We start from the raw sequence: 26,363 nt of genomic DNA, 5'->3' as shown, positions 1-26,363 counted from the left end.
CAACCAGGAGGGAGGCCCATGCCAGTGCCCCCTCCTGCAGTAGCACAAACCTGGCCCCACACACATCTTTGCACCCACTCTTTACCATGATGGAAGACTTTTTCTGAGTTATTAGATCTCTCCCAGGACAACTTTCAAATCTGTCACAGACAGGAGGCATTTCAGATAAAAGCATTTATTCTGCCCATCCTTCCCACACTGTAACTGGAGACCTGCAGGAGCCAGCGTGGGTCCCAGCAGCCCCTGGATCCATTCCAGTCTGGTGTTGGAAGTCCTGACCTTGAGCCAAGCCTCCCTAACTTGATGTTACCACAAAACTCAAACAAAGGCCCCACACTCATATTTGTGCTGCTCCCCCTCAACACATCCCATGAAGAAACAGAGAGCAAACAAATCTGTGTGGAAGGCTCTCCCGGGGAGCCCGTGCTCTGTATGCACACATCTCTGTGCTGCTGCTGGTCACCCCACTTGCTTATCACAGTTTGTTCAGTCGGCAGCTCAAAGCTGCCCAGTGGCACTGAGGGCCCCTGGGAAGGCTCCCACACCCCTGCATGAGGGGCTCTGCGGCAGCCCTGGGAGCTGAGGGATGGAGGCAATGACCTTGTTCCATGAAAGCTCAGTGTTTTCCTTTTTGCTTTTCTCCCTTTCTAACCCATTCCAGCAGTGGGTGTTTTGGAGAAGCCAAGTAATGCCTTGCTGGAGCACACCAGAGATCTCAGCACCAGTCAGAGCTGCTGGGATCTCTGGGGCCAGTGATCCATGGTACAGAAAGATGGAACCAGAGCAGTCCCTGTCCTTATGCCAGCCAGTCCCCATCCCAAAGCCCTGCCCTGTGCACCAGGACCTGTCAGAGCCACAGGAACTCCCAGAGAGTTTGTCAGTCATACCAGCCACATATTTTGGAAGCATGAACCCAGCCAGCAAAGGCATGGACAGCCCTGGGCCTCCACAGAGACCAGCTATCCAAGTTTCTGTGAGCAGGCTTCTATCTTCAGCCCTTCCCCAAAGAGGCAAGAGCCCCTTGCAGCCACCCCTTCCCTTGCAGGCACTGCAGGCAAGAAGTAGGGACTCACCCATGCAGGAATCCCGCTGCTCTTCATAGCCAGCACTGCACACACACTTCCCGATGGGCACCAGCCACTCTCCCTCAGCACTGCAGTACATTTTGGGGGTGTCCCTCTCCTCGGAATGGCCCACGCACTCTCCCCGCACCTCCACCAAGGAGGACGAGTCTGCCCCGGTCACAGCCTCGGAGAAGGACGCCAAGTTCCTCACAGTAGCCGGGCACTTCTTGTAGTACACACGCACCGAGACGATGGCAATGCAGGCACCTATGTCCTGGAAGGCCAGGTAGAAGCCCCTCTTGCTCAGCGGCCCCACGCCCCGCACCTCTGTGTTCAGCTTCAGGCGCCGCACGCCCAGGTCCACGTTGGTGAAGCTCTCATCTGCTGCAATCGTGTCGATCTTCAGGAACTGGCTCTCCCGGGTGCTGGTGCCCAGGTCCCGGTCAGACTCCATGTAGTAGAGGTTGAAGGTCTCCTTGCAGGTGCCCAGCACACCTGGCATGCTGTTACAGTCCCTCAGCGTGAACTTGATCTCTGCATACACCCGCCGTGCTCCGTCCCGCTGCACCCAGTTGGTCCGGAGCCAGTTGTTCTGGTTGGGGGTCATGACGTTACAGACCTGGTAGGTGTGGATGGGGCTGAAAAACTCATCCATTTCATTGACTGAATCCCACTGTAGGACAGAGAAAACAGGTCGTTCCAGATGTTCCCAACCCCTGGGGGAACAGGGAGCATGCAGGAGTGTGTGCCATCTCCCACCCCTCTGCTACTGTGGGAGGTCTGGGTGGGAGGTCACTGCTGCCACAGAGCAAAGGGAAATGAGGAGCACTCGTTAGCTGCACTAATTTGGGCAATGACACTCAGTTGTAATACTGTGGGAGGTGCAGCCCTGCTTGAAGAAAGGAACACTAGCTGAGGTCCTGGCAGAAGCTGATGGCAATGTGTGTTGGGCAGGGCTCCAAACCCTCCAGGTCATGTCTGCAAGTCCCTTTTCCTGGTGCTCAGCCTGTCATTTCCAGCAGCAGCAGGAACCACCTGCCTTGTGCTCACCTGACTCTCCACTGGCTCATGCACTGTCCATGCACAAAATAAACTGTGTGCTTTCCATCTGGAGAAGGAGTTTCTGGGTGGATACCAGAGGGTGAAGGGGAAGCATGTACTGAGCACTGCACTGTCAGCAAGAAATGTGGACTCATGGGGGCTCAGAGGTCTCTTCTTCCCTGCAAGGTGGTGCCAGTGTGGCTCCTCAGTGTGAGCCCACAGTGCCCAACCCAGCTGAGAGGCTGGATCAGGGCTGGCTCTGGGAACCAGAACGTTCATGGCTTGACAGCTCAGAGGTGAAAATTCCATATACTTGTGGCTGCAGGGCAAACCTGGGGAAGAGATACTGGCAAAAGCAGGTTGCAGCAAGCAGGATTGCAATGGAGTGTGGTCTGGATGAGTTTAGAGGGACAGGGACATGGGTGTCACACAAGGGAGGGATGCTAAATGGGTTTGAGTGATAGGAAGTGAGAAGAAGTAGTGATGTTTTGGATATGAGTTCCATAGGTGAAGAACAAGTAGAACTTAGCTGTTGGGAGCTACATGACACTCCTGGGGTCTCAGTCTTGCCTGGCATCTCCCTCTCCACTCTCACCAAATTCCTCACCAGGACACACAGACTTTTGCTGCACTGGGGGCTTCTCACCACCTCTTTAGCTCACATTTCTGCTCAAACCAGGTACTCCAATCATACCCCCACGGATGGGTCTGGGACCCCTGAATTCTTAGGAGAGAAGGGGAGGAGAAAGAGGATCAGAGGAGAACTTCAAACCATCTGCCTTTTCCCCAAACTTAGAAACAGGCTTTGAAGTCCCACCCCCATGCCCAAGTCCAGCTGTAAGGGATGGCCCCAGATGCAATGCTGCAGAAACTGGGGAAGGCACTGGCACTCCTGCTCCTTTGCCTTCCAAATGATCACCACCTTTCTCCCCCCAGCCTCAGCATCCCCCTCCAGCACCTTCCTGGAGTCTTGGCTCTGCCTGAAAGCTGGCAGGGAGCAGGCCCCCACCTCAGCCCCTGTGTGTACCCAGCTGTCGGTGGGGGTTGGGGGAGCCAAGTAAATCCCCAGCCATGCTGCACAGAGCAGGAAAACAAATCTTTTAGGCAGCATTTTAAGTACTTTAAAGTAAACCTCTAGGCTTGTTCTGACAGGGCAAAATTGGTGTCTTCTTATGCTAGTGGTGACTTGTGTTTCATTAGACACAAACCAGAGAAGGATGCTCTGCTCAAAGGAGGGGAGCCTGCAGCCTTCACCCCAGTGATGTGGGAGCTGACAAGGATGCAGATCCCTGGGACCTGCACCTGCCAGCCTTGCTGTGTGGCTGCCAGCAATGCAGGGACAGGGCACAGCTAGGAGAGGGCAGCACACCTCCAGAACATAAGAGATACAGGAAAGAGGTATCAGTGATACCTGTAAAACAGTCCACTCCCTTCTCCCCTCTCAGATGGGAATGTCCTTCCTTGTTTGACCTCCCTGACCTGCTGCTTCTGGGGAGGTGTTGTCATGCCTTTTGCTCATATGAGGGTGAGCAGAGCAGTCGCTGCAGTCTTGTACATCTTCAGTTTTCTCCAGGAGCTCCAGTTTTCCCCTGAATTTAGGAGAAAATTCTGCTTCTCTGTCCTAAAGAGCTTAAAGCAACCTCGAAAAGGCAGCAGCTCCAGGTGCAAACTACAATGGAAGTTCATTTTAAGGGGAATACGCTGGCAAACGGGGTCAAAATCAAACTGTTCTGAGGGAAGAAAAATGTTTTGTGATGCATTTAAAAAAAATGTCTTCTGAATTCCCAGAAATGCCCAGGTTTGTCCTGGGATCACTGGGAACATGTCCTGTACTCCAGTACTCAGGTGAAGAACATGGAAAGGGGCCAGGCTACAGGTCTGCGTGGCCAGAGGGATGAGGGCAGCAGCCCTCAGCTTCCCAAGCCAGGGACGAGCCTGTCAAAGGCGCTGTGACACCCAGGACACTGCCCTGCTGCTTGATGGGGGGGCACAGGGGTCCTGACAGTGTGTGCAGCACCAGGCATTGCCCAGCCCCTGGCAGTGCTGCAGAGCAGAGCAGCTCCCCAGTCCCACACCCACTGGCACTCAGGCTGCTGCGGTGCTTCCGAGGGGGTGGAAGTCACTGTCGAAATTAATTGAGCACAAATTAACACAACAGCTGCTTCCTGTCTTTTCCCTGCTGAGTTTCCCGGGGGAATGGAAGCAGAGCTGTGCACGGGAGGAGCCACACAGTGTGAGGGCAGAGCTGTGGGGGTGAGCAGGGATGTCCCCCACAATGCATAGCCATCTCTCCTCGGCACTGCCTATGCAGTCAGGGCTCCCTACGAGGATCTGGCAAGGGAAAGATGAGGTTATTGTGAGCACCAAAATCCTTTGGATCCAGGTCATCTGGTTGGTTTTGGTCTCCAGACATTCTCTCCTAAATCTGGCAGAGGAGATTATTATAGCCGAGTGGAGCGTGCCTGGGTTCGTCCGGCCTTAGTGCACAGAGCTGTAGGTGACTGCTGGGGATGTTTCACCTCAGAGACACCTTTGGCTCACTGGCAGTTGCAGTTGGGCACTCAGAATGAGTCCAAGCAAAGTGGAAACTCAGTTTACCTCTAGTGGAAAAGGTTCAGGCGATGGTGAAGAGAGAGAGAGCGGGTTCTGCTGGAGGGTTAAATCCAGAGTTTATTCCAAGGTGACAGAGCTCTGAATCTCAGTACAGCTCCGACAGACCCCGACCACGTGGTTCCAGCGCCTTTTAAGCTCACTGGGAGGTGGGAGGGAGAGGACAGGTGAGCCACTAACCAGGTGGGAGGGGGAGGGTCTGGCACCTGGACAGGCCAATGACCCCAGGTCTGAAAAGCATCTTTGGAACTTCTGCCAATCACACGATGCCCTTGCTGGAATGTGAAACTTGACAGACAGCAATTAGGAAGAGGGCAGGGGGAAGGGAAGGAGGAAGTAGTCACAGCTAAGGGACAGGATATAACTTCACACCACAACAGGAGATGGAGCTCATTGCAGCCCCGTCCCCACATGGCAGTCCCCATGTGGCAGTCCCAGAGCTGGCAGCATCCTCCCTGCTGACAGAGCAGGAGATAAATGCCTACCTCCAAGTACCAGCAACAGTCGGTATCAGCCACACCTCCACCCTCTGGGGTGAATTTGGAGAGTTTGCATACGCACCATCACTCTTTCAAACTTAGTGCCGTTTTGTACAGCAGCTGCACTGCCAATTCTGTCCCTCGGTCCCTTGAGATCCCAGTCCGAGACCAGCCCAAAATACCACACTTGGCCTGCAGGGAAAGTGCTCTAAGAATGGGGCAGGCTACCTGAGCTCGTGGCTCAGATGATACAGATTCATCTTGCCAGCATGTCACAGATCAACCAAGGTCCCATAGGCCCTGCCAGGCCCAGGAGTTACAGGGCCTTGGGGATCACAGAATCCAAGAAATTATTTGGATTGGAAGTGACCATCTTGTTCCAACCCCCTGCCATAGCAGGGAACCCTTCCACAGCCCAGAGTGCTCCAAGACCTTCCCGGCCTGGCCTTGGACACTTCCAGGGATGGGGCAGCCACACCTTCTCTGGGCATCCTGTGCTAGGGCCTGACCACCCTCATAAGGAAGAATTTTTTCACAATATCCAATCCAAATATACCCTCTCTCTGCTTAAAGCCATTATCTCTTATTCTATCACTGCTTAACCTTGCAAAAAGTCCCTCTCCAAACTTCCTGTAGGACCTTTTAGGTACCAGAAGGGAGATGAAAGGACATGCTTCAGGAATCCCCACAACTGGAGGGGTTTTTCTGTTTCACCTTAGTTCCAGGCTCTGTGGGCAGGAGGGGACCTCTGTGACACTGGGTACCACTGGTTCAAGAATGCAGGCAGCATGCATGCCCCAGTCACTGCTGGCTCTCAGTTCATGGGCTGAGGTGGTTTTATGAACCAAAGATCAGCTGGGCCCCACCAGTGGGATAAGATCCCCCAGTGAGATGGAAATGAGGACATCGTAATTAATGTGGTCAGCGCACGCACTGGGGGAGGATGTGATTGCATCTGCACTCAGAAGTTTGCCTAATAGTTTTAAATTAAAGTCAACACCAGTTATAAAATATCTGCCAGATTATGAAAGGCAAGAGATGCAAATACCAGATATCTGGGCAGCTGAGTAAGGTCTTGTAAGTCTCCCAGGGCCTGTGTGGCACAGCACAGGAGAGGGAGGAGGAGCAGAGGAGAGACTGTATCCCCCTGGCAGCAGCTCAGCCTCCCTCCATCCTTACAGTGCAAAGGAATGAGTGTCCCCAGCCCTGGGACAGCTTGCAGGAGGAATGCCAGGTCTGCCTGGCATAGCAAAGCTTTTGTGGCCACTGAGACATCCAGCACTTTTCTTCCCAGCACGCCATGGCACCTTCTCACACCATTGTCACTGGGAGAGGAAAAAAAGAGAAGGCTGTTATTGAAGCTACAAATCATTAGATGGGAAGCCTTAATGGAGATAATCCCCATGAAATCAGTGACTGCTGTGCCTAAGGAGGGATTTGTCAGGCAGTTAACTACCCTGAGCTTCACTGCAGGTGATTAACTACTGGTAAGTGACCAGCATCTGGGGAATTAGCAATAACCCAGGATTTACTGAACAAGCACTGGGAGATGAGCTTTTATCTCAACTACCAGTCTAAATCTTTATTTTCCAATGTTTCCTTCCTACAATTTTTTTCCCCAAAGAAAATTAATTTCACCACAGCTTGAGGTGTAACTTGCTGGTACTTCTGGATCCAGGTAGAGGCTCCAGCTTGGAAGAGAAACCCAAGAAATACAACAGGAACATCAAAGTGAGGGAGAGCAGAGACATGGCCTAGGCACATGGGAGAGCCCCAATATCTCTTGGTGGTCTGAGAAGAAGAGATGAACCTGAAGGGGGGTGGAATAGCCAGGACAGCACAGCTCACACTGGGGATGGGATTTTACGGAGTGGGCTTGGGGCAAAGGGAGACCCTGCTTCATGACAGATGAGGCTCATCCCAGCCATGTACTGGCTGTTGGCTGCAGGATCAGACCCAGGCAAAAAAAGTCCCCTGGTGTGTAGGCATGGCTCTGCAAATAGCACATTCCCAGGGCTGAAATCCCCATTCTTAATGCACAAATACAACTGGGAGACCATCCTGTGGCCATGTCTGTGCTTTCAGCTGGGGGTTGCAGCAGATCTGGTGCCTTTCTGACCGTGTTCTCTCTGGGTACTGTAGGATGAAGGAGGAGCACCCTTGGCTAACTGTGCCCAGGGGCCTCAGGATACATCCCTTTCTGAGGAGCAAAGGGGCAGGGATGGGGAGCTCCAAAGCCCTCTGAAGTTCTCTCCTGATTCCCACCAACAAAGCCAACATGGAACATGCCAGGTGGGATTGCTGGGGATTGTACAGGGCTGGGAGTTTGACTTGACGACCCTTGTGGCTCCTCCCAGCTCAGGACAGTCCATGACTCTGTGATAGATGTTGGGGCAGCTGCCTGGGTGGCAATGCCCAGCAGCTCTCTTGGCTGACCCTAGCCCCTGCTGCAAGAGGGAAACTGTGGGGCCACCACAGAAGGTGCTGGTAGGGGTGGATGGTGAGGTCATGGGCAGCATGAGGTGCCTTCCTCCAGCACTCAAGGTGCTCCTACCTAATCAGCTTTTGCAAGGCATCATTCAAGCTCCTTAGATACCCTGTGTCTGAACAAAATAATTTCCTGTTTTACTTTGTAAATCAAAGTAGACGATACAATAATTATTAATAATATGTTGATTTATCTCATCAGTGTTTTAATTAGTCAGTAGAAAGGCAATTTGCAAAGGGGCTGATCAGCTCCCTCTGATCCAGCAGGTCACATGCCAAGCAAGGAGAAGGGAGAGAAGGGCACTGGGGCACTTTGCTGGGGAGAACTGGGATACAGGAGGTATGGCAAGGGAAGGGGTTGACCACACTGATAAGAGTTTAATTTTCAATGCAAAGGGAATTGTTCTGGGAAAGGAGCAAGCTGCAAAGCTCTTGGGAGCCCTTTGAAGTTATAATTGAGAGGAACCGCAGCCTGCGGGACAGGGATACTCCCGGTGACCCTTCTGCTTCCTGCACGTGTCTCTGGGGCGGAGGGGGGGGGGATTAAACGCAATTAAACCTCTGAGCAGCAATTACAGCCAATTACCCCTCAGTTAATTGTCTGTCAAGAGAAAACATCAAAACAGGCTCCCTGATGGCCTGACATTCCCCAAGGCCCACGGCACTGCTGACCCTCACTGTGCCAATTGCTCCCAGATCCTGCTCCTCTGCTCTTGCTGGCCGTGGCAGACCCAGAGAGGGAAGTAACCTTCCACTGAGGCAGGTAACCTTCCAGTGAGGCAAGTTCACCTTGCCCACAGGTGTGGTGAAGACATCAGGACTTTGCAAGTGGCACCCGTCCAGTTTTGCCTTAGCTGTGTCGGTAGCTCTGGGATCTCCCAGTCAGAGGATGAAGCCTCTGAAGCTGCTGCCTTTCCTCTGGATCCCCAGGTGTAACAGGACCGACAATGCCACAGGGCAAGCCATAGGGCAATGGGCAGTGAGCTAACAGACACAAGTCCTCTTCAGAAAATCCTCAAGCTGGGGACCAAGGCTCCGTGCTGCTTAGTGCCATGAAAAGACCCAGGTAGAGCTGCCCACCTCCTACTATCTGTCACCCTTGTGGTGGCCCTGGGGGGAATGGAGATGTGGGTAAAGCAAAATGAACATGATTTCAGCCAGCAGTGCTGTCCTGTAGCAGGCCCAGAGCCTGCAGGGGCTCCCTGGTATTCAGCAGCCTAAGATAGGAAATGACAAGTCATGATGACTGGACCTTAAAAGTCCCTCTCTTCCGTCTTCGGACCCTTGCTATCTCTGTAAGACTACAGGTCACTTTCCTTTGACCCTTGCTATTGGACAATTTCCAAAACCCCTGTATCCTATAAAAACCCCTACTTTTGCCCAGCCCGGCAGAAGAGCTGTCCTTGGGAACCTTCACAGAAGAATCAATAAAGACATCACTGTGGAACCCCACACAGACTTCTCCTCTCTCTCCCTGCATCTGCCTGCCGAAGCACCTAGCAAGCAAAGAGCTGAAACCACAATGAGCTGATAATCACTAAAGAGCTGGTATCACTTCAGCTTGCTGAGGTTGCCTGTGGCTAAGAACTGCTTTGGAGCTCGGACAGGCGGACAGGCTGTGCCCAGCAGGACTGTGCTATCCGGATCCACTGCAGCCTGCTGGCGACACCCTGAAACCCAGCCAAGGCAGCATTATTGTCCCTTGGAGGAGGATGCTGTCTGTGCCTGCCCACAGATGGAGCTGACACGCTGTGGGGAAATCCTGCACTGTGGCCCAGGCAGGACAGCTGGGAGGTAGCAGGAATGGGGGGGATGGGGGAGGTGGCAGTGCCACCAATCTTTCAGCTAGAGTATCTAAATTAAGGAAATGGCAGCAAAAAGAAACGACCTCCATGAAAATCTGGCTTCACAGTACAATGCCTCTGGACAACCCCAGCCAGACCTTCCAAAGCTACGGCACGGGGCAGGGGCAGGGACAGCCCCAGGGACACACAAAGCACTGGGCACAGATGGTGACCAGCAAAGGGAGCTTCTTTCTTAGTGCAGGGATCACACCAGATCTCCCCCACCTAAGCCTGAACTGCACTCTAGGGGCTGCTTGGGAGGCATCTGCTCAGAGCCAGACCATTGGCACTGCCAGCAAGTGTTTTACCCCAGCATCCCTGAGACACCAGCACCCTAATGCCTCTCCTGGTGACAGCAAACAGATCCCAGGGCAAATTTCCCACTCAGAAAGGACCTGGAGGTGAAGGACCAGCAGGGAGGGAAAGGAGTGAGATTTGCTTTCCAGATTAGTGATACAATGGGCCATGGAGGAAGAACCATGGTCCAGACCAGTGTTTAGAGGAGCCATTAAAACATCCAGCTGGAAAAATACCTGCAAAGGTATTTTTGGGTAAGGGTGTTCAAGACAGTTTCCACACAGGTATGTGGTCATCCTGTCAGTAACAGTGCCACAATTTGGGCAAAAGCACAGGGTAAATGCACAGTGGAGTTACCCCACGACTGACTAAGGTCCTCTGGGACTCAGCAGCATGGCCAAGAGGTGGCTCTGGTGTTGGGTGTTACAGAGAACTTAATGTTGTGAGCCTTTTTGGTTTTCTTTCACTTTTTTGGCATCCAGTATTATAATTTTGTTTTATTCTTTGTTATATTTATTTACTCTTTTTAAAATTTACTTACAGTTTTATTTAATTTATTATACATTATTTAATTTATTATATAGATTATTCATTATATTATAATTTATTTTTAATTAACATCACCAATAAGATGGAGAACTCAGATGTACTAGTGTTCAAGAGCTGCTGGTGAAGGACTGCTGGGCATCTGCTGTAGAGAGCCCTGAGACTCAGCCCCAGCCCCTGTGATCACCTGACAGTCACAGCTGACAGTCCAAATGGGGTGGGGCTCTGGATTCATCCCTGGTTTTGTCAATGTCCAGCACAGGATACTGCACCTTAGCTGGCCAAGGAAGTACCTGGTGTGGTGAGAATGAGGCTCCTGTTGGCTCAATCCTTTTGTCTGCTTTGGGAGTGCAAGGCCCTGCCCAGCACAGCCATCTCAGGGGGATTCATCCTCACCCCAGTCACCTTGGTGATGCAATGGATTCCACCTGCATTCCTGACAGGGACCAAGGGCCTAGGCACAATGTCACCCAGAAGGATAATCCTGAGCAGTCTGCAAGCAGCGGATGGTCTGACTATGGGGAGGAATTGCCTGGGGAGGGATTAAGGACAGAACACTGGATGTGGACAATGGAAAACAGCCCCATCTCCCAGAAAATCCCAAAACCATTCTCCCTTGCAGGAGAGTAGAGGAAGCCCTGAATGTGTGTCAGGCTCCTCCAGGATGCCACAGGATCTGGCAGCAAGGCTGGGATGAGTTGACAGCTGATCAGTGACAGGACAGCCGTGACAGCCAAGGGCAGCCATGAGGAGGACAGCATCTGCTTCATCCAGGCAGAGGCAGAAGAAGGTCCCCTGGTTGCAGACCGGAGGCAGGCAAACCCTTGTAGCGATCGTTTTTTAACACGGGCACAATAACAGCATCACCACAGGACCTGGAGGATTTACCAGCACCAGCAATTTTGCAGCCAAGGATGTTTTTTCCTCAAAGCTGGGCTGCTCTGAGAGCTGAATGAATTGACAGGTCTGAAGGCCCATATTTATGCAGGAGATCACATCACATTAGTTCCACAGTCCCCTCTGACTTTGTACCTCTCAGTCTCTTACATTCCCAGGATACTCATCATTGCAACAACTAACTGCTAAAATTAGACTTGAGTTAACGATTTAATATATTTACATATATGATAAAGTCGGATAGAAATCTGATCATTGGTATTATTATGAATTCACTGTTCTGATCACTCCTGTTCAAGCAGTGCGGGGACTGAAAGTCTCAAGCAACAGATCAATGAAAATTATTAGAGGCCTGGGAAGATTTCTGTGGGAGGTGGAATTGAAAAGATTAGGACCGTTTAGTTCAGAGAGAGGATAAAAAGAATGGACATGAAAAATCAACACAGCAGCAACAGCCAGGTAGGCACCCCAATTTTGCACGTTTTGTGCCTGCAGAAAGCCCCACTGTGCCTTGCAGTTGGTTCTGTGGGTATTTATGGGATTGTTTCTGTTCGCTAAATGAATGACCAAAATCCTTCCAGCCAGGTCACCCTGACATCTGAAACTCACTATTTCCAGAAAGCTACTGTGTCAGGAAAACCAAGGCATGAAAATGCAAGTGAAGGGAGAGTGTGGAAAGGATCCAGCCAGTGGAGATGGCAGGCTCATGTGGGGGTCACCATGCCACCATCCCTCCTGGACACACCACAGGACTGTGAGTTTGCACCCCCATTCCTGTAAGATGAGATCCACAGGGGAGGCTCCCCTGCCCCTTTTGCCCATTTCTCACAGAAATTTCTTGGATTTGAGGTGGTTGGGAGCTTCCTGGTCATTTGGGGCTGTTCCCCCTGATGATCACCCAGTGCAGTGAGGAATGAGACACTTCTTAGCATGTCCCAGCTCTTGAGTCCCTTCAAAGTTCAGGACCTGGTGACAGCCTGGTCCTTACCAGGGGACATGGAGGGTTAAGTGGCATTTCCAAAACAGCTGTATCCCTCTGCCAGTCTGTCAGGCTGGCATTTTCCCAACAGACATGGTCTCATCTGTTTGCACTGACTTGGGGCTGAGATGTCCATTCCCTACTCATCCCCTAACCCCTGCCACAGTGACCCATGGTGACCCATCCCACTGGGGTCCTCCTCTGCCAACAGTCACTTCATACTTACCCCGTGTGAGGGGTAAGTCATCCAGCCCCAGTCTCCCAGGATTGTTGACGTGTCTAGCAAGTTCACTGGAAAACACAGGAGCAAAAGCTGTGTTAGAAAGCTTTGTTCCCATCCCCAAGGAGTCAGGAACCATGAAGAAGCCCTCTTCACTTGCCACTTCCTTGAAAATGCCCCCCACCCATCAATCTTTCTTCAGGGACTGCCTGCCTGGATATGAGGCAGGTATGGAGTTTGGGGATGGCAATAAGGGATGCTCCCCAGAGCTGGTGGTTTAGGATAGAGTTGAGTCCAGGCCCCAGCACTGAGAGCAGTATGACCTTTGGGGGAGAGGAAGCTGCAAAGAGCAGGTTGGAGTGAATGCAAAGCAAGGAAGGATTGTGGAAACAAACTCCCAGCATCAGGTTGTCCACCAGTCCCACTGTGGGCCAAGACTGATGCAACTGGAGCATCATTCATCGGATGGACACTTCTCCTCTGGAAGCCCTTTAGGCTCAGCTCCCTCTCAGCATCACTGGTTTGAAATCTGCACTCCAGCAGCTGCTGCTGTAATTGTGCACTGCAGTGCCCAGTTCCAGCACAAAAAGACTCCCCGTGGTCCTGGCTGACACCCCACTGGAGAAGTCCATCAAAGCCAACCCTCCAAATCCCTGCCACCACCAGGAGCCCAACTTAAAGAGGAAACAGAGGCAAACTACAGGAAGAGGGGAGCAGATTGTGGTAGGAGAGGTGAGAATGCCTTCCAATGTGCTCAGAAGCTTCCTGTGGAAACCTGTGCAGTGGCAGCAGTGGAGGAAAGCAGGATGCCATGGCACTGCTGCCTCTGAGCCATCTGAGCCCACAGCATCAAGCAGAGGACAGCCTTGCCTTGATAACCTCGAGTTGCTCAGCACCTGGGGAAGGAGCCCAAACCCCAGCTCCATGGTGGGGATGGAGGTTTGGGGGAAGCTGCCAGCAAGGTGCCTGGACCCTTGGTGCAGTGGGCACCAGGACCCTGATGCCTCAACACCCCCCTGAAGAGCACCAGGCTCCCACAGGGATCCCCAGTGCCTCCAGCTTTCCCCATTCCCTTTATCCTGAAGCCACCCAATGAGGTCAATGCTGCAGGAGGCTTCATCCTTTCTGGCAGCCTTTCCTCACCCTTGAGGAGCACCAAACTGGACCTGGAGGCACCTCATCACATTATCCCTCTGCAACAACAGCATTGGGCTGGTCCCTGGGCTCAGGAGGGATGGTGGTCTTGTTGCCAGGACCAGCTTGTCACAGTAGGGACAGGGCATATCAGGACAGTGGCTCCAGTCCCTGCAGAGCCTGGGCTCAGCATGAGGCTGCTCCCTGTAGCCTGAGGAACGGGTGCCACTTTCATTTACTATTACCAGGCAGGGAAGAAGAGAGGAGCAGAGACGTGAGCTGGCTGTGAAACACCCGGACGTCATGCTCCTGACAGAGCAGATTAGGAGCTTTTGAGGCATTTATTAATGTTAGCAGAACAATTTGAAAGAATTTCCAGGGTTTCTTGTGTGGTTCCATTGGCCCAACAGCAGGCCAAGCCCCTCTACTCCCTCCGCAGCACTGCTCCCACTGCTAAAGAGGCCTCTTGCCCTCAACACAGAGTAATTACCTCAGAGATCTCAAATCCATTTTTATTTGTTATTGTTAATCTGAAGATTTTCTGCCTATTTTCCCTGGATAATTCACCCAGCAGGAGCCCAGGCTTGGGAGCTTCCCCGTTCACAGTGCAGGACCACAGTCCTGGTGACCCTCAGCAGGCAGCTTGCAGGGAGGGGACAGCTTTTGCAGACCCTCTCTCCCCCCTCCCACCTCCCCCCCGTGGTCTCTGCACCCTCTTTCCCACGCTGGGATGCTCAGCAATGGATGTGGCTGCCTCCCACTGCTCTGCAAGCAGCAGGAGGAGCCTGCATGAACTGGGGTCCAGTGGGATCATTGTGTTATGAGGAAATGATGCTGAGAGCATGTAGTGGGGTGTACCCCAGACTTCTCTGCCAACAGTGTGTGGGACCTGGAGCCAGCTTGCTACACCCCATCCCACCACCCTGACCATGTGGTCATCACCCAGTCTCACAGGGATGTTGCCATGACCTAAAGGAGTCTTCTACTTTCAGCTGCTTTGGTTCCCAGACAACATATGCCAGCGTGCATCCCACTCATGGTCAGATTCCTCTTTAAAGGAAGAGGGATAAGTTTCTTTTATTCCCTCACTTCAGCCAAGAAGAGTTGAACAGAGTTGCACAGAGTCCTGCGTTTTAAGCCCACACAGCAAGCACTGCACAAACACAAAGCCACTGTGTGTCCGAGAGCCCCTGTTAACTCATGGGATAGCACACGCGCCTGTGGATCCCAGTGTCCGTCCAGCAGCACTGACATGCTCCTATATGGGAACACCAACACTCTCCCAAAACCCAGCTGGTTACAGCCCAGGTTACTGCCCAGCTCCAAGGGAACCTGCCACACCTCATCTGACCAGTGCCTGTTCAGCCCCGTGCAGCGAGCTCCTGTCTGCGTTGCCTCTCCGGGGTGATGCTCAGAGCCTGCCTCTGAAGCCGCAGGGTGAGCAAGACTACCACAAAGGACCCCTTTCAGCTCCAACATTTTTTCAGAAAATGTGCTGGTTTGGGAGACCTCTCTCCTACAGCTGGGCAATTCTCTCTGATGCTATGGACTGTCTGCACATATCAGTCTCAAACCGTGAACTCCATTTTGTTTTCCTCAGCACCATTTTGTCGTTTCCCTATTCTGTGCCTTGGCCTTGCCTCGGCGTATTGAGCCAAAACACCAGGAGGTGTCAGGGGAAATTCTCGCCCTGGTGAAAAATCTGTCAAGCCTGATTGCCCATTCAAATGTAAGCACCTAGGAGTGGAGCAGGTCGTTTCCCAACACAACTGGGGTCTGCAGACGGAGCCTCACATAGGGCAGACCCTCATGCTGCATAAAGTTGCATTGTGTAATGGTGCATGAGTAGTGGACATTGCAGCTTCTTAGATACAGACTGGGAAGGAGTCAAAGTGTGCAAATCAGTATATGATGTATGTATATATTGTATTTATACCTATATCTCTATTGTTGGATCTATATCTGTATCCATTTCCATACCCATATCTACCAAATTCTATATCCTGTTTGGGATAAGTGAGGGAGCTGAGACTGGGACTAGCATCCAGAGGATGTGAATTTTACTTCGGACCATATATCTATATCATATCTATATCTATATCTATATCTATATCTATATCTATATCTATATCTATATCTATATCTATATCTATATCTATATCTATATCTATCTAATCTATATCACCTGTATATCTCTATTTTATCTATATATTTATATCTGTATCGTATATATCTGTATCGTATATATCTGTATCTATATAATCTATAAAGAGTGAGTGCTTACATACCCTTCCCAACACTCACTGGTGGCCACAGTTCCCGCAGGGATGTATTGCATCCCTACAAACAGATGTGGGAGCACATTGGAATCTCACATCCAAGCATCCTGGGCTCAGGAATGGGCTTGTGGTATCTAGGGGAACTTATGCATCCTCAGCCCACCCCGGGTTCATGGTGGGGTGGTGGAACAAGCCCGGGGGTGACACACTGGTGGATGTGCTGAGTCCCAGCCTCTGGAAAAACAGTGGGGGACCAAAGAGGGCTCTGAGCACCCTCACTAATTGTTAACCCACTGTGGTCCTCCCTCTAATTACTCCATCATCTCCCTCTTAGGCAGGGGCTTTGTAGTGCAGGCATGGGGAGGAAGGGTCACTGGGAGCAGCCCTGTTCCCTTGGGCTTCAGTTTCTCTCCATCACAACTTCAAAGGCCTCCCAAGATTCACAGCAAGGCTCCCCCCCACCCCCCAACATGCAGCAATGCCTTTTGCATTGATAATTAAACTCTTACCAGTACAGCTTGGCTGCTCCCCACTACCCAAAGACCCGCAGGCTCAGCTCCACAACTCCAAGCAGGTCTACACAGCCCACAGCAGCCCCACAGCCCCAGCCCCTCTTCATGGGGGAATGACACAGGGAGGGTTATTTGCAGTGGGAAGAGAGTCTGGAAAAGGGGAAGCAAGAGGCTTCCTGAGAGGAGGGGAACAAGAGCCAGTGGCATTCACTTCTCGTAATCTGGGGCAGAACTTGGAAGGGGCAGGTAGGGCCAGGGTGGGTCAGCTGTTTGTGTCCCACCCTTTAATGCAAGGGCCAGCTGAATAGGCAGCTGTGACCTTTCCAAATCGGGAGGCAAAGCTGAGACACAAAGTTTTACTGGCCTTGGAACGTGGCAAGAGGATAGGATGGGAAGCTTCACATTCAGCCTCCTGATCCCTGGGAGAGTACTTATCTTTAATGAATGAAAAATAGCCGTTTATTCCCCAACACATGAGGCCAATATGGGTAGGGCTCAGAGGAAGGAGCAGCCTGCCTAGAGGGCAGGTCAGCATACCCTGGCTGACCTGGCCTGTTCTGTGGGGAACATCCCTGCACACTACCCTTTCAGGAGCTGTGTGCAGGGATGTTCCCCACAGATCCAGGTCAGCAGTGGGTTGCTGCTCTGCCAGACCAGGAGCCAGATCCAGGCAGGATTTGTCCAGCAGCTGCTCATCCACAAGGCTGCACATGCTAAGGACACAGCGGGGATGGGGCTACCCTTGGCACCCACCGGCCTCAGCTGGCCAGAAAAGGAGTTTAAAAAAGCAGTGCAGGTAGATCCAGGAAATATCATCAAATCTGGCAGGAATTTTGGATTTCCACACTTGTGGAAATGACAGAATCAGGCTGGAAAAGAAAACAAAGCAAAATAAAACAAACAAAAAAAAAAAGGCAAAAAAACCCAGATAAGAAAAATACCAAACAAACCAAAAAAAGAAAATAAACACAAAAAAAAAAAAAAAAAAAAAAACCAACAATAAAAAAAAAAAAAAAAAAAACCAAAAAAACAAAACCAAAACAAAAAACCACCAAGCTAAAAAGCAACATTTTCAAATGAAAGCAATGCTGCTTTTTGGCTGTGCCCTAATTCCCATTTCAGGATTTCTTCCCAGACCTCCAGATTGTTGCTGTGAACTTTCTGCATTTAATTTTATATCATTTTGTAATGCATCAGGAGCGGCAATGCCCATAAGGACTGCCCAGAGGGTCACTCCTTTTCACTATACCCAGAGCAGGAGATACTTTGATGTAGGAAGAAAGCTTGTTTGTTCAATCAGTGCTAACAAAAAGCCTCAGTTCAGGTTTTAAAAATAAAATTATCAACCTGATCCTTCCAGCCCCTGCATGATATCATGTAAGATAATGTGCAGTGCAAGAGCACATTACCCACCCATGGTAGGACTGAGGTGTTGTGAAATAATGCAAAAAATGAAACAAAACAAAACACCCTGAACAAAGTATTTCTAAGGCTAAAAACCTTGAAATTATAGGGCAGGTTTTTTTCTTCCAAAAAAAAAAAAAAAAACCCACATCAAAAGCCAAACAAAAAAAAGATGTTCCCTCTCAAAACTACAGGTGGGAAAATAGAGATGTAAAATGGTCATGTATCCTGCTCAATGCTTGTGTGCAGGAGGACAGACAGGGAGAACTGGGCATGCTGGTGTAGGAGACCCAAATCAAACACACTACCCATCACTGGGCAGGGTGTTACAGTACTGGTGTGCATCCCCAGTACAGGTGTGTACCCCTGGTACTGGTGCACACCCATCCCCAGTACAGGTGTGCAGCCTGGCACTGGGCCACTCATTGGTTCTGGTGCAAGCTGAAACTGGAAATGTCAGAACCCCCCGGGCTGTCCCAGGGCTCCAGGATGAGTGTGCAGGGCTGGACAGGGCTCTGAGTGAGGGTGAGCCCACACTTCCATGTCCCTGGTCCTGGAGCCAGTGGGAGAGTAACTATTTCAGGCTCTAGGGGGACTGGGCTCATTGTAATTCAGGGCAGAAGCCAGAGGAGGAGGTGGGAAGGCCCTGGGGATGGGGGCGTGAGCAAGGTCAGGGATTCAAGAAATACCAAGGAAACACCCAAAGTGAGCAGGGGAAGAAGCAAGACTGCAGTGAGGCTGGGGAAGGAGCACTGGGGTCCCTGTGGCCCTGGAGGAGGCACAACTGGTGCCCCCAGGTCTGGATTTGGCCATCTGGGAGTCACACGTGTCTTTTCTTCCACAACATCCCCAGCCTGAGGGACAGCAGAATGACACAGCCCTGTCCATCAGCAGAGAGGAGCCCATGCCTGGCACGGCCACACCTTGATATCTCATCTGGCTAAAGCCCTGTGAGAACAGATCTATTCAACTCCCACACTACCAAAGGGTGGCTGCTGGCATCCCTGACCAAAGCCAGAAGCTTGAGGAGCAGGTAAGGCACCTGCACTCAAACAGGGACTTCCCACTGAGCTGCAGTTTGAGTACAGGGACAGCCTAAAAACCTTATGGTACCAGTAATGCAATATCGTGACAGCCTTTAAAAATTACACAGGAGTTTTCTAACACAAAAAAAAAAATCTTCTGCTTGCAGTCAGCAACACCTCTGTGGTACAGATTCCAAGAAAGGGGAGCTGTGTCCAGAGGGGTTTGTCCCAGTGTCCTCACTCTAGTCCTGACTCCCTCTTCTCTTTTCTCACATCTGTTGGGTATAATAAAATAGACACAAATGTATTTTCAGCTTTAGTCACCGAGGTGTTTTCAACCTCTGCTGCATTTTTTGGACATTGAAGCTCATGCCACATAAGCTGCTAACACTGTCCCAAGTCCTTTTCCCAGACTATCTCACTCCCCACACGTAAGCTGCATGCCCCCTCAGTTATCTCCTGCCTGCTTGGGATTTGGAAGATTTCTTATGCCATACTGCCACTTGTTCCCATGTCACCCACTGTGACTAAGGCAAACCTGGCACTGGAGATCTGTGCCTGTATCAGAGCCAGGGCAGACTTTGCAGCACCCTGAAAATGCCATTTTGCCCTTCCCACCGATCCCTGTGTCCCTGCAGTCCTGGTAAAGCTTTGTGTTATCCTCTCTGGAATTCTCACTAGGGAAGCGTGGGTTTTACAAATGTGCTTGCTTATCTGGATCATCTGGAGGGGCTTTGCATGGCAGTTTTTCAGGCTGTCGTATGCTTTCCCCCTTATTTCTCTGAGGACATCTTTGCTCTCGCACCAGTTGGCCACCCTAAACTGTGCTGAGCTGTTTGTACCCCAATGACATTTTTAAAGCATATTAATTTCTTTTAAAGGCTTTTTCCTTTGCTCTCTTAAAAATAGCTTTCTAAAATGGAACATTTTCATGGACAAAAATACCAATACTAACTGCCTTTGAGGGGACAGGCTGAATATCTCATACCACTGGTAATTAAATATCACAAAAGTCCTTAATAATTGTATGGAAGGTGCATAACACAGAAGGTATTTCATCCAAGGAAAGACCCTGGAACTTGTGGCACCATTCATGCTAGGATGGAGCTGGGATGGATTCATCTATCCAGCTGCAGCCAGCAGTGTTGTCACTCACTAATGTGGTTAAATAAGCATTTTAAATATGAGAAACTGGACATAGAGCAAAAGAAGCCATAGGCACAACTATGATAACCAGGGCTGGAGGTAAAGAAAAATCACAGAAGGGAACCTGCAGAGCCCAATCTGCTCATGCCCACAAGGGCTGTGAGGTACACAGGTTGAGTTTACCACTTTCACAGCCGAAAAATATGGGCTCTTTAATCCTGCAGGAAAAGCCTAACAAGAACAAACGGCTGGAAGGTGAAGCCTGGTAAATTTGTATTAGGGAAAGAGGGGCCTGATTTTTAAAGGCTGGGGCTGATGAGCCCTTGGAAAGGATTATTAAAAGCAGCACTGCCTTTGCCGATGTTTTCAGATAGACGGTGAATACTTTTCTGGCCGCTATCCCTGGGCCAAGCACACTTAATTAGGCTTTATTGGTGTGCCTGGATCTGATCCATCAAGGATTTCCATCCTTTACACAGTTGTTCATGATACCAAGTATTGCGCACCGACACGGGCAGGACGGGGGGTTTGGTTTCGTTTTCAAGGTAATACAAGTGCATTATCTGACCAGTGCCTTTGGGACTGGTAAGGCTGAAGGGGTTAATCGCCTCTGTGACAGAGGAATCATTTTAAGTGTGGGCCAGGCAACCAGGCTGGGTTAGAAGAATGAACTATCAAAAACTGTCAGGGTATGAATAGAGTTATCATATGAATGGATGTGCCCCTGGAGATAAAGGCAGCACCGAAGACTGCCAGTGAGGCCAGCAGGGACAGGCAGAACACAGGGCCTGAGTAGAACAAAGAGCGGAGGTGGCGGGATGTCTCCAGAAAACCAGTGCTCCCCAAGTCCTGCCGCCGGCACCCAGCATTGACGCTGGGATGTGCAGGATGAGCTTCCACCCTTCCTGAGCATCTCTGGGGCTGGGCTTCGCTGCGGGCTTGTTGAGGTTTTTTTGAGTAAAATATTTTGCTAACCACCTTTCAAGAATCTAAAAAATAAGGAATTCTTTCCTCCCTGAAGCAATTCATCAGGTTTTCAGTTGTACTTAAATTTGGCTTCATCAGATCCATTTCCACCATCACCAAAATGGGTGCTCATTTATTGTCACTGGAAACAACCCCTTGCAATTTCAGGAAATGAGAATTCAAGGATAATGAAAAACCTGCCAAAGTAGGTGTGTTTTCTACACAGGTGTGTTATTTTTCTGCAAATTTTGGAGGTTGATTTTCCAGAAGTTTTATAAGCTATTAATACAAGAGGGATGGAAATGAAGATGGCATCAGAAACATATCCTCATAAGCCTACCTAAAATTATGCAAATATTTGCTTTATATCAGCATTTTGGGAGCAATCAAAAAATTAAACACCCCCAGATTTTTTTTTTCAGTATTGTAGCCTAAACCAGCTCCCTGTTTTAAACCAATGCTTCTCCATCCCCCATCACCAGAAGTCCATAATCTTAAACACTCTTGTTTCCTATCCTCAGAGAGGAACACAGACCCCCACAGCCTTTTTAAAACGGAAAAAGCTATTTCCTCTCCCTTTCAATGTCTTGCTTTTCCTGCAGCCCTGACTTCAGCATTGCTGCAGAGAAGTAGGAAAGAAGCATTGAATAAACATGCAGATTAGTTTTTACCTTTTTTTCTGTCTGAGCAGAGGGGCAATTAATGAGATTACAATGAGAGATTAGCGGGGGAGACCCCCATGAACCCTTCCTGTGGCCCCCGTTTCAGCAGCACAGCAAGCAGCTGGGTTTTCCCAAGGATTCTGGTGCTTTCCCACACCCATCCCTGTTGAGTGGAGGAACAAAACCCCATCACTGTGGTACAAGGAAAAGATGAGCATCCTCTCCTCAGCTCAGCATCCTCCCCTGTCTATCACCCCATCCCCATCACCTGCTGTTTGTCTCAGCCAGCCCAATGTGCCCCAAAATGCTGGGGGAAATGTCCCCAGATCCCCCTCCCCTGCTTCACCAGGTCCCCACATGGAGCTCTCCCAGCTCACCCGCGGGCCACGGGGTCCATGTTGTGATAGGGAGGAAGGTCACCCCTCTCATGGATGAGGGCAGAGCTGAGCTGGGGACATCACCTGGGAGGGAGTAGACCCCCAGCAGCAGCATTTGAGGTGCCATTTTTTGACAGAAAATACCATTTTTTTACCCCCTGCCCAAGCTGCAAATGTGATGATTTCTGCTCGTCTTATTTTCTTTCAATTTAATAAAGATATTTCATATTTTATTATTTAACTTCAATTTGTGGTATAATATAAAATACCCGCTTTAATATTTTCACCTATGAAACTCAGTCTGCAATAGTGTAAATATTTTTAGTCTGTCATTCTTCATATTATTGAAATATCTAATATTGAAATATCATATATATTGAAAATAATATTTCTACCTCCCTGCTCTAAAGCAATTTAATAATTTCTGACAATTCTTTTTTCAGTGCCCCAAATAAAAATCTTCCACATCCTGCAAATTTTTACCCCTCTTTAAAAAAAAAAATCTGATTTTTGGCTTTCAATGCATTCTGCAATGGCTGCCGTGCTGCAATGGGGAATTTCCCATGGAATGGCGATTCCCTTTTCCTCCTATTTCTCAGGCACGCCTGCACACAAGACTGAAAGGAATAAAAAATATAAGCTTAAAACTTCTTGGAACAAATATTTCAGGAAAGAGAAAGGCACTGGGAGCTCTTGCAAAGAAAAAAAAGCTAGGTTGAAGCTGGTTTTTCGAACAAGTTAATACGTGTTTTTATACACCAACTGCCTCCCAATACATGCATGCAGAGTGTAGCACACCATGGCCTGAAATTTGCTTTGTGGCTGTAATTTTCTACCTTGCAGCTCCCAAACCAGCACTGGGTTTGCTCGGCAGTGTGTCCAGAAATGCAGGGCACTGAGAGGCTGAGCAGATAGAGATGATGGGCAGCCAGGCTACACCCTCACACCGTGCCCGTAACCACCACACGCCCTGAGATGGGACAGCCAAGCCTAGCACAACTGGAGTGTGGCATGCACCAAGGCTGCTGCAGCATCTCCCACACTTCCAGTCCCATCCCAGGCCAGGGTGCTCAATGACTGGCACCACAGCCGATCTAGTGTGGACGCTGCTCCCAGCCCATCCCAGCACAGGGACACTGGGAACTGGCAGAGCCCACAGCCACATCCCAGCTCCTCTGCTCATGTTGGAGACCCAGCTGGCACTGAGTGCCCCATGCCAGGGCACAGCAGAGCCCCAGGATCCACAGGGCCATGAGCATCATCGCGGTGGTGGATGAAACACAGCTAGCTTTCTGCAGGGTCCCAGACCTTTTCTTGATGCCATTCAGTGCCTCCTGTCTGGTCTAATCAAGATCCAGCCTGCTTGGTCTGCCCCAGAGCCCAGCACATCCCCAGCTCTGTGCAACCTCCTGACCAAGGCTGTGACTGAGGATAGCTTTCTTTTCCAACAAGTCTTGTGGGAAAGCCAGGTCTCTCCCAGCTGGCAACAGGCAGACAGCAGTGCAGGGCCTGGCTGTCCATGCAGACACCATGAAGCCCAACTCATCCAGCAATCTCCTCCGTAGAGTACAACAAGGAGGCCCTTGCCTCACTTGTCAGTGCCCAGCATGTGCCAAGTCCAGGCAGGGCTGTTTGGCTTTGCAGGGGCTGCAGCACTGAGAGCCTGGCGTTGCACAGGCAGCATCCTGCACCACTCCCTGCCCGGGGCATGGGGCAAAAGGCAGCTGCTGCATCCCAGAGCAAAGACCAAGCAAGGGCTGGGAGTGTCGGGGTGCTGGGGCCCCATTCTGCACCCTCACAGCCCACCCCCAGCAGTGAGACCCCAATGCATCCCCCTGTGTGGGCAGCAAAGCAGATGGGAAAAGGAGCAGGAAGAAGACCAGGAAGTAGCATTTGACAGAAAACAGAGTTAGGACCAGCAAATAACTGGAAATCGGGAATAAAATGAGGGAAATGCTGGTGGGTGTTGGACGACGGCAGTAAGCACAAGGACCCAACCCAGCAGGGCTCTTCCGCACAAGACACAGGGGTGGCAGCCCTTGGGCCTCAGTGTGCTGGAAGGATGGCAGAGATGCAGGGGCAGGAGAAGGGAGAGATGCCATGGTGGAGGGACGCCGGCCCCAGGGCTCGATTCAGAGCCTGTGCTGTGCTGGCCATGGCTCTCAAGCACAGCAGAAGGGAGGAAGGATGCTGCTGCCGGTGCCAAGGACATGCTCGGGAGCGGGAGCAGCAGATCCCTGGCGATGAAGATCAGCAGACCTGGGAAGCAGCCGTGCCGCCGCTGCCAGCACAGAGGGAGACAGGCAAGCGGGTGGGTGGCAGGAACCGGAGCAGCACTGCCGAAACCCAGGGGGCCTGAAGTACTGGAGTAGGGACACGGACAAGGGCCGGGGATGAGGGCAGCCAGCAGCTGGGTGGAGTGGCCGGCCAGAGAGAGCAGGCCTGACGTGGCTGACCCCAAGATGTCGGGAGAGGATCCTTAGCTGCATCCCTGCTTCCTACTTCAGAAGTTTCCAGCCCTTTCTCTCACGAGAAGTTTCCCACCTGAATGCCCTTTCCAGGTCCCCTCGTCCTCCACACACCTTCCTGTGCCCACCCTCTCGCTCGATCACAGCCTACGCAGCTCGGCCAACACGGCCGGCCCCGTGCTGCTGCCAGCTCCAGTGATGGGGATCGCCATGGCTGAGCTGGTGCCGGTGTCCCTGTCCTCTCTGCAGCCACCCCTGCACGCTGCAGCAGAGCCCGGGCAGAGGAGGGAGGCAAAGCTGCAGGCATTGCTGCAGAGTCAGGTTCTCCTGAGCAGCTCCGAAGTTTTGCCTCTGGTGCAAAAGCTCCAGGATTAGCAAACTCAAGCAGGCAGGAACCTGGAGCTGCACTCCCCTGGGAGCACAGAGAAGCAAAGCCCGGCAGGGCTGAGCCCATGTGGGCACATCCAAACAGCCACAGCGATCCCGCGGGTGCCCCTAACGCTGCCCCGTCACTCCAGGGCCATCCCAGTTCCTACCTTCGCTGGTGGTGGCCGAGAGGCAGGCAGCCAAGGTTATGACGACGGAGAGCGAGGATGTCAGATCCCCCTGTGCCCATGCCATGGTCCGGCGGGGGCCAGCAGGCGCAGGGCCACCTCGGTTGTCCCAGCACCTCTGCGAGCGAGCTACCTCTACCCAGAGCTACGGCACTCGCCGGTAATGCAAAGGCACTTTGCGCACATTGCTCGCAGCCACACAGGCGGGCGAGCAGGGAGGGAGCAGCCTGCCCGTCACCGCTCGCAAGCCAATGGGCTGGGTGGGCTCTGCAGCGAACCCCCCTTTCCGCACCACACGCGCTCGCTGTACCCAGACCCAGCATCTGGACTCGGACTCCCGCTGCCCGCTTTCCCCCACCCCTCCGCCCCCGGGAAGCTCCAACAGTCCCCGCTGCATCTTGTGTCCCCCATCCCGCTCCGCTCTCCTCACTGGCCGCGGCGAGAGACAAACTTGCAGCGCTGCGGGGAGCCCTGCACTCGGTCGGGGTCAGGTGTGAAGGGGATGGGGTTACCTGTCCCTCCCGGTGTGCAAGGAGAGGAAAACCCCTTGTAACTGCTGCCCTTGCTTGTCTGAATGAGACAGGCAGGACACCCCCATGCCGATGCTTTCTGTGCCACATCGTTCTGGGAGAGACACTCCGCTCACAATTGACCTGTGGCAGTGGGGGCAGGGACAGCACACCTGGGCTCACAACGCCCTGTTTACTGTCACCTGATGGAGGGTCAACCCTTTCCAAAGCAGTTTGGGAAGACACAGCAATTGTGCCAAGGCAGAAAGGCTGGGCACTGGGCAAGGGTGTCCTGGGACAGGCTCCTGGGGCTCCCTAGGAAACACAAAGCATCCTTCCCACAGCCTCTGCATCCCTATTGCTTGGAGCCACCAGAATCGCCGAGCCAGATGAGTACTTTGCTCAGTATTAAACACTCAACATCTGTCAACAGACCCCCTACAGCCACTACTACTTCCCCATCTAAATGATGAACAATCATTAATACCTGCCAGTGGTAACCACAGATGCTGACTCCCATCTACACCCCGTGCAGTGACTTATTTGCTCCTTCATGCACTCGTGGCCAGTGCATTGTGACTGCAGCTCTACCCTGCCCCAGGAAACCCCTGGGCAAGGCACACAGGGCAGGATAGGCATCTCTTCTGTTGTCTGTCAGGCCGTCCCTTGGAAAAGCTCATCCCAGACTTGCTCAGTGGGGACAGGGAAGGAGAGGGTGTGTTGCACACCCTCCGTTCCACTCTGTGTACCCTGTAGGTTCCCAGGAGATGCTAGACCCCGTGCTGGGGCACCCCATGGTGCTACCAGTAGCTTTCTGCGTGGAGGAGTGAGAGGATCTCCCTGCCTGACTACCAGCGTGTAGT

The 26,363-nt window shown here is 51.5% G+C and overlaps 1 protein-coding gene across 1 annotated transcript in view; it reads right to left on the bottom strand.

Annotated features, from left to right (window-relative positions):
- Positions 1-25,058, bottom strand: part of EPHA8 (EPH receptor A8) — a 54,099-nt gene extending 29,041 nt beyond the window's left edge. Inside the window, exons 1-3 of the mRNA XM_030231853.2 lie at positions 24,974-25,058; positions 12,471-12,535; positions 1,074-1,737 (exon numbers count right to left, since the gene is read on the bottom strand). Coding sequence (XP_030087713.1) covers positions 1,074-1,737; positions 12,471-12,535; positions 24,974-25,058 — 814 coding nt within the window. The remainder of the gene's footprint in view (positions 1-1,073; positions 1,738-12,470; positions 12,536-24,973) is intronic.
- Between the last annotated feature and the right edge of the window lie 1,305 nt (positions 25,059-26,363).

This window comes from Serinus canaria, chromosome 21 (assembly GCF_022539315.1).
Source record: "Serinus canaria isolate serCan28SL12 chromosome 21, serCan2020, whole genome shotgun sequence".
NCBI classification, from domain to species: Eukaryota; Metazoa; Chordata; class Aves; order Passeriformes; family Fringillidae; genus Serinus; species Serinus canaria.
The sequence above is the reverse complement of the archived record's forward strand: the minus strand, read 5'-3'. Positions and strand labels throughout refer to the sequence as shown.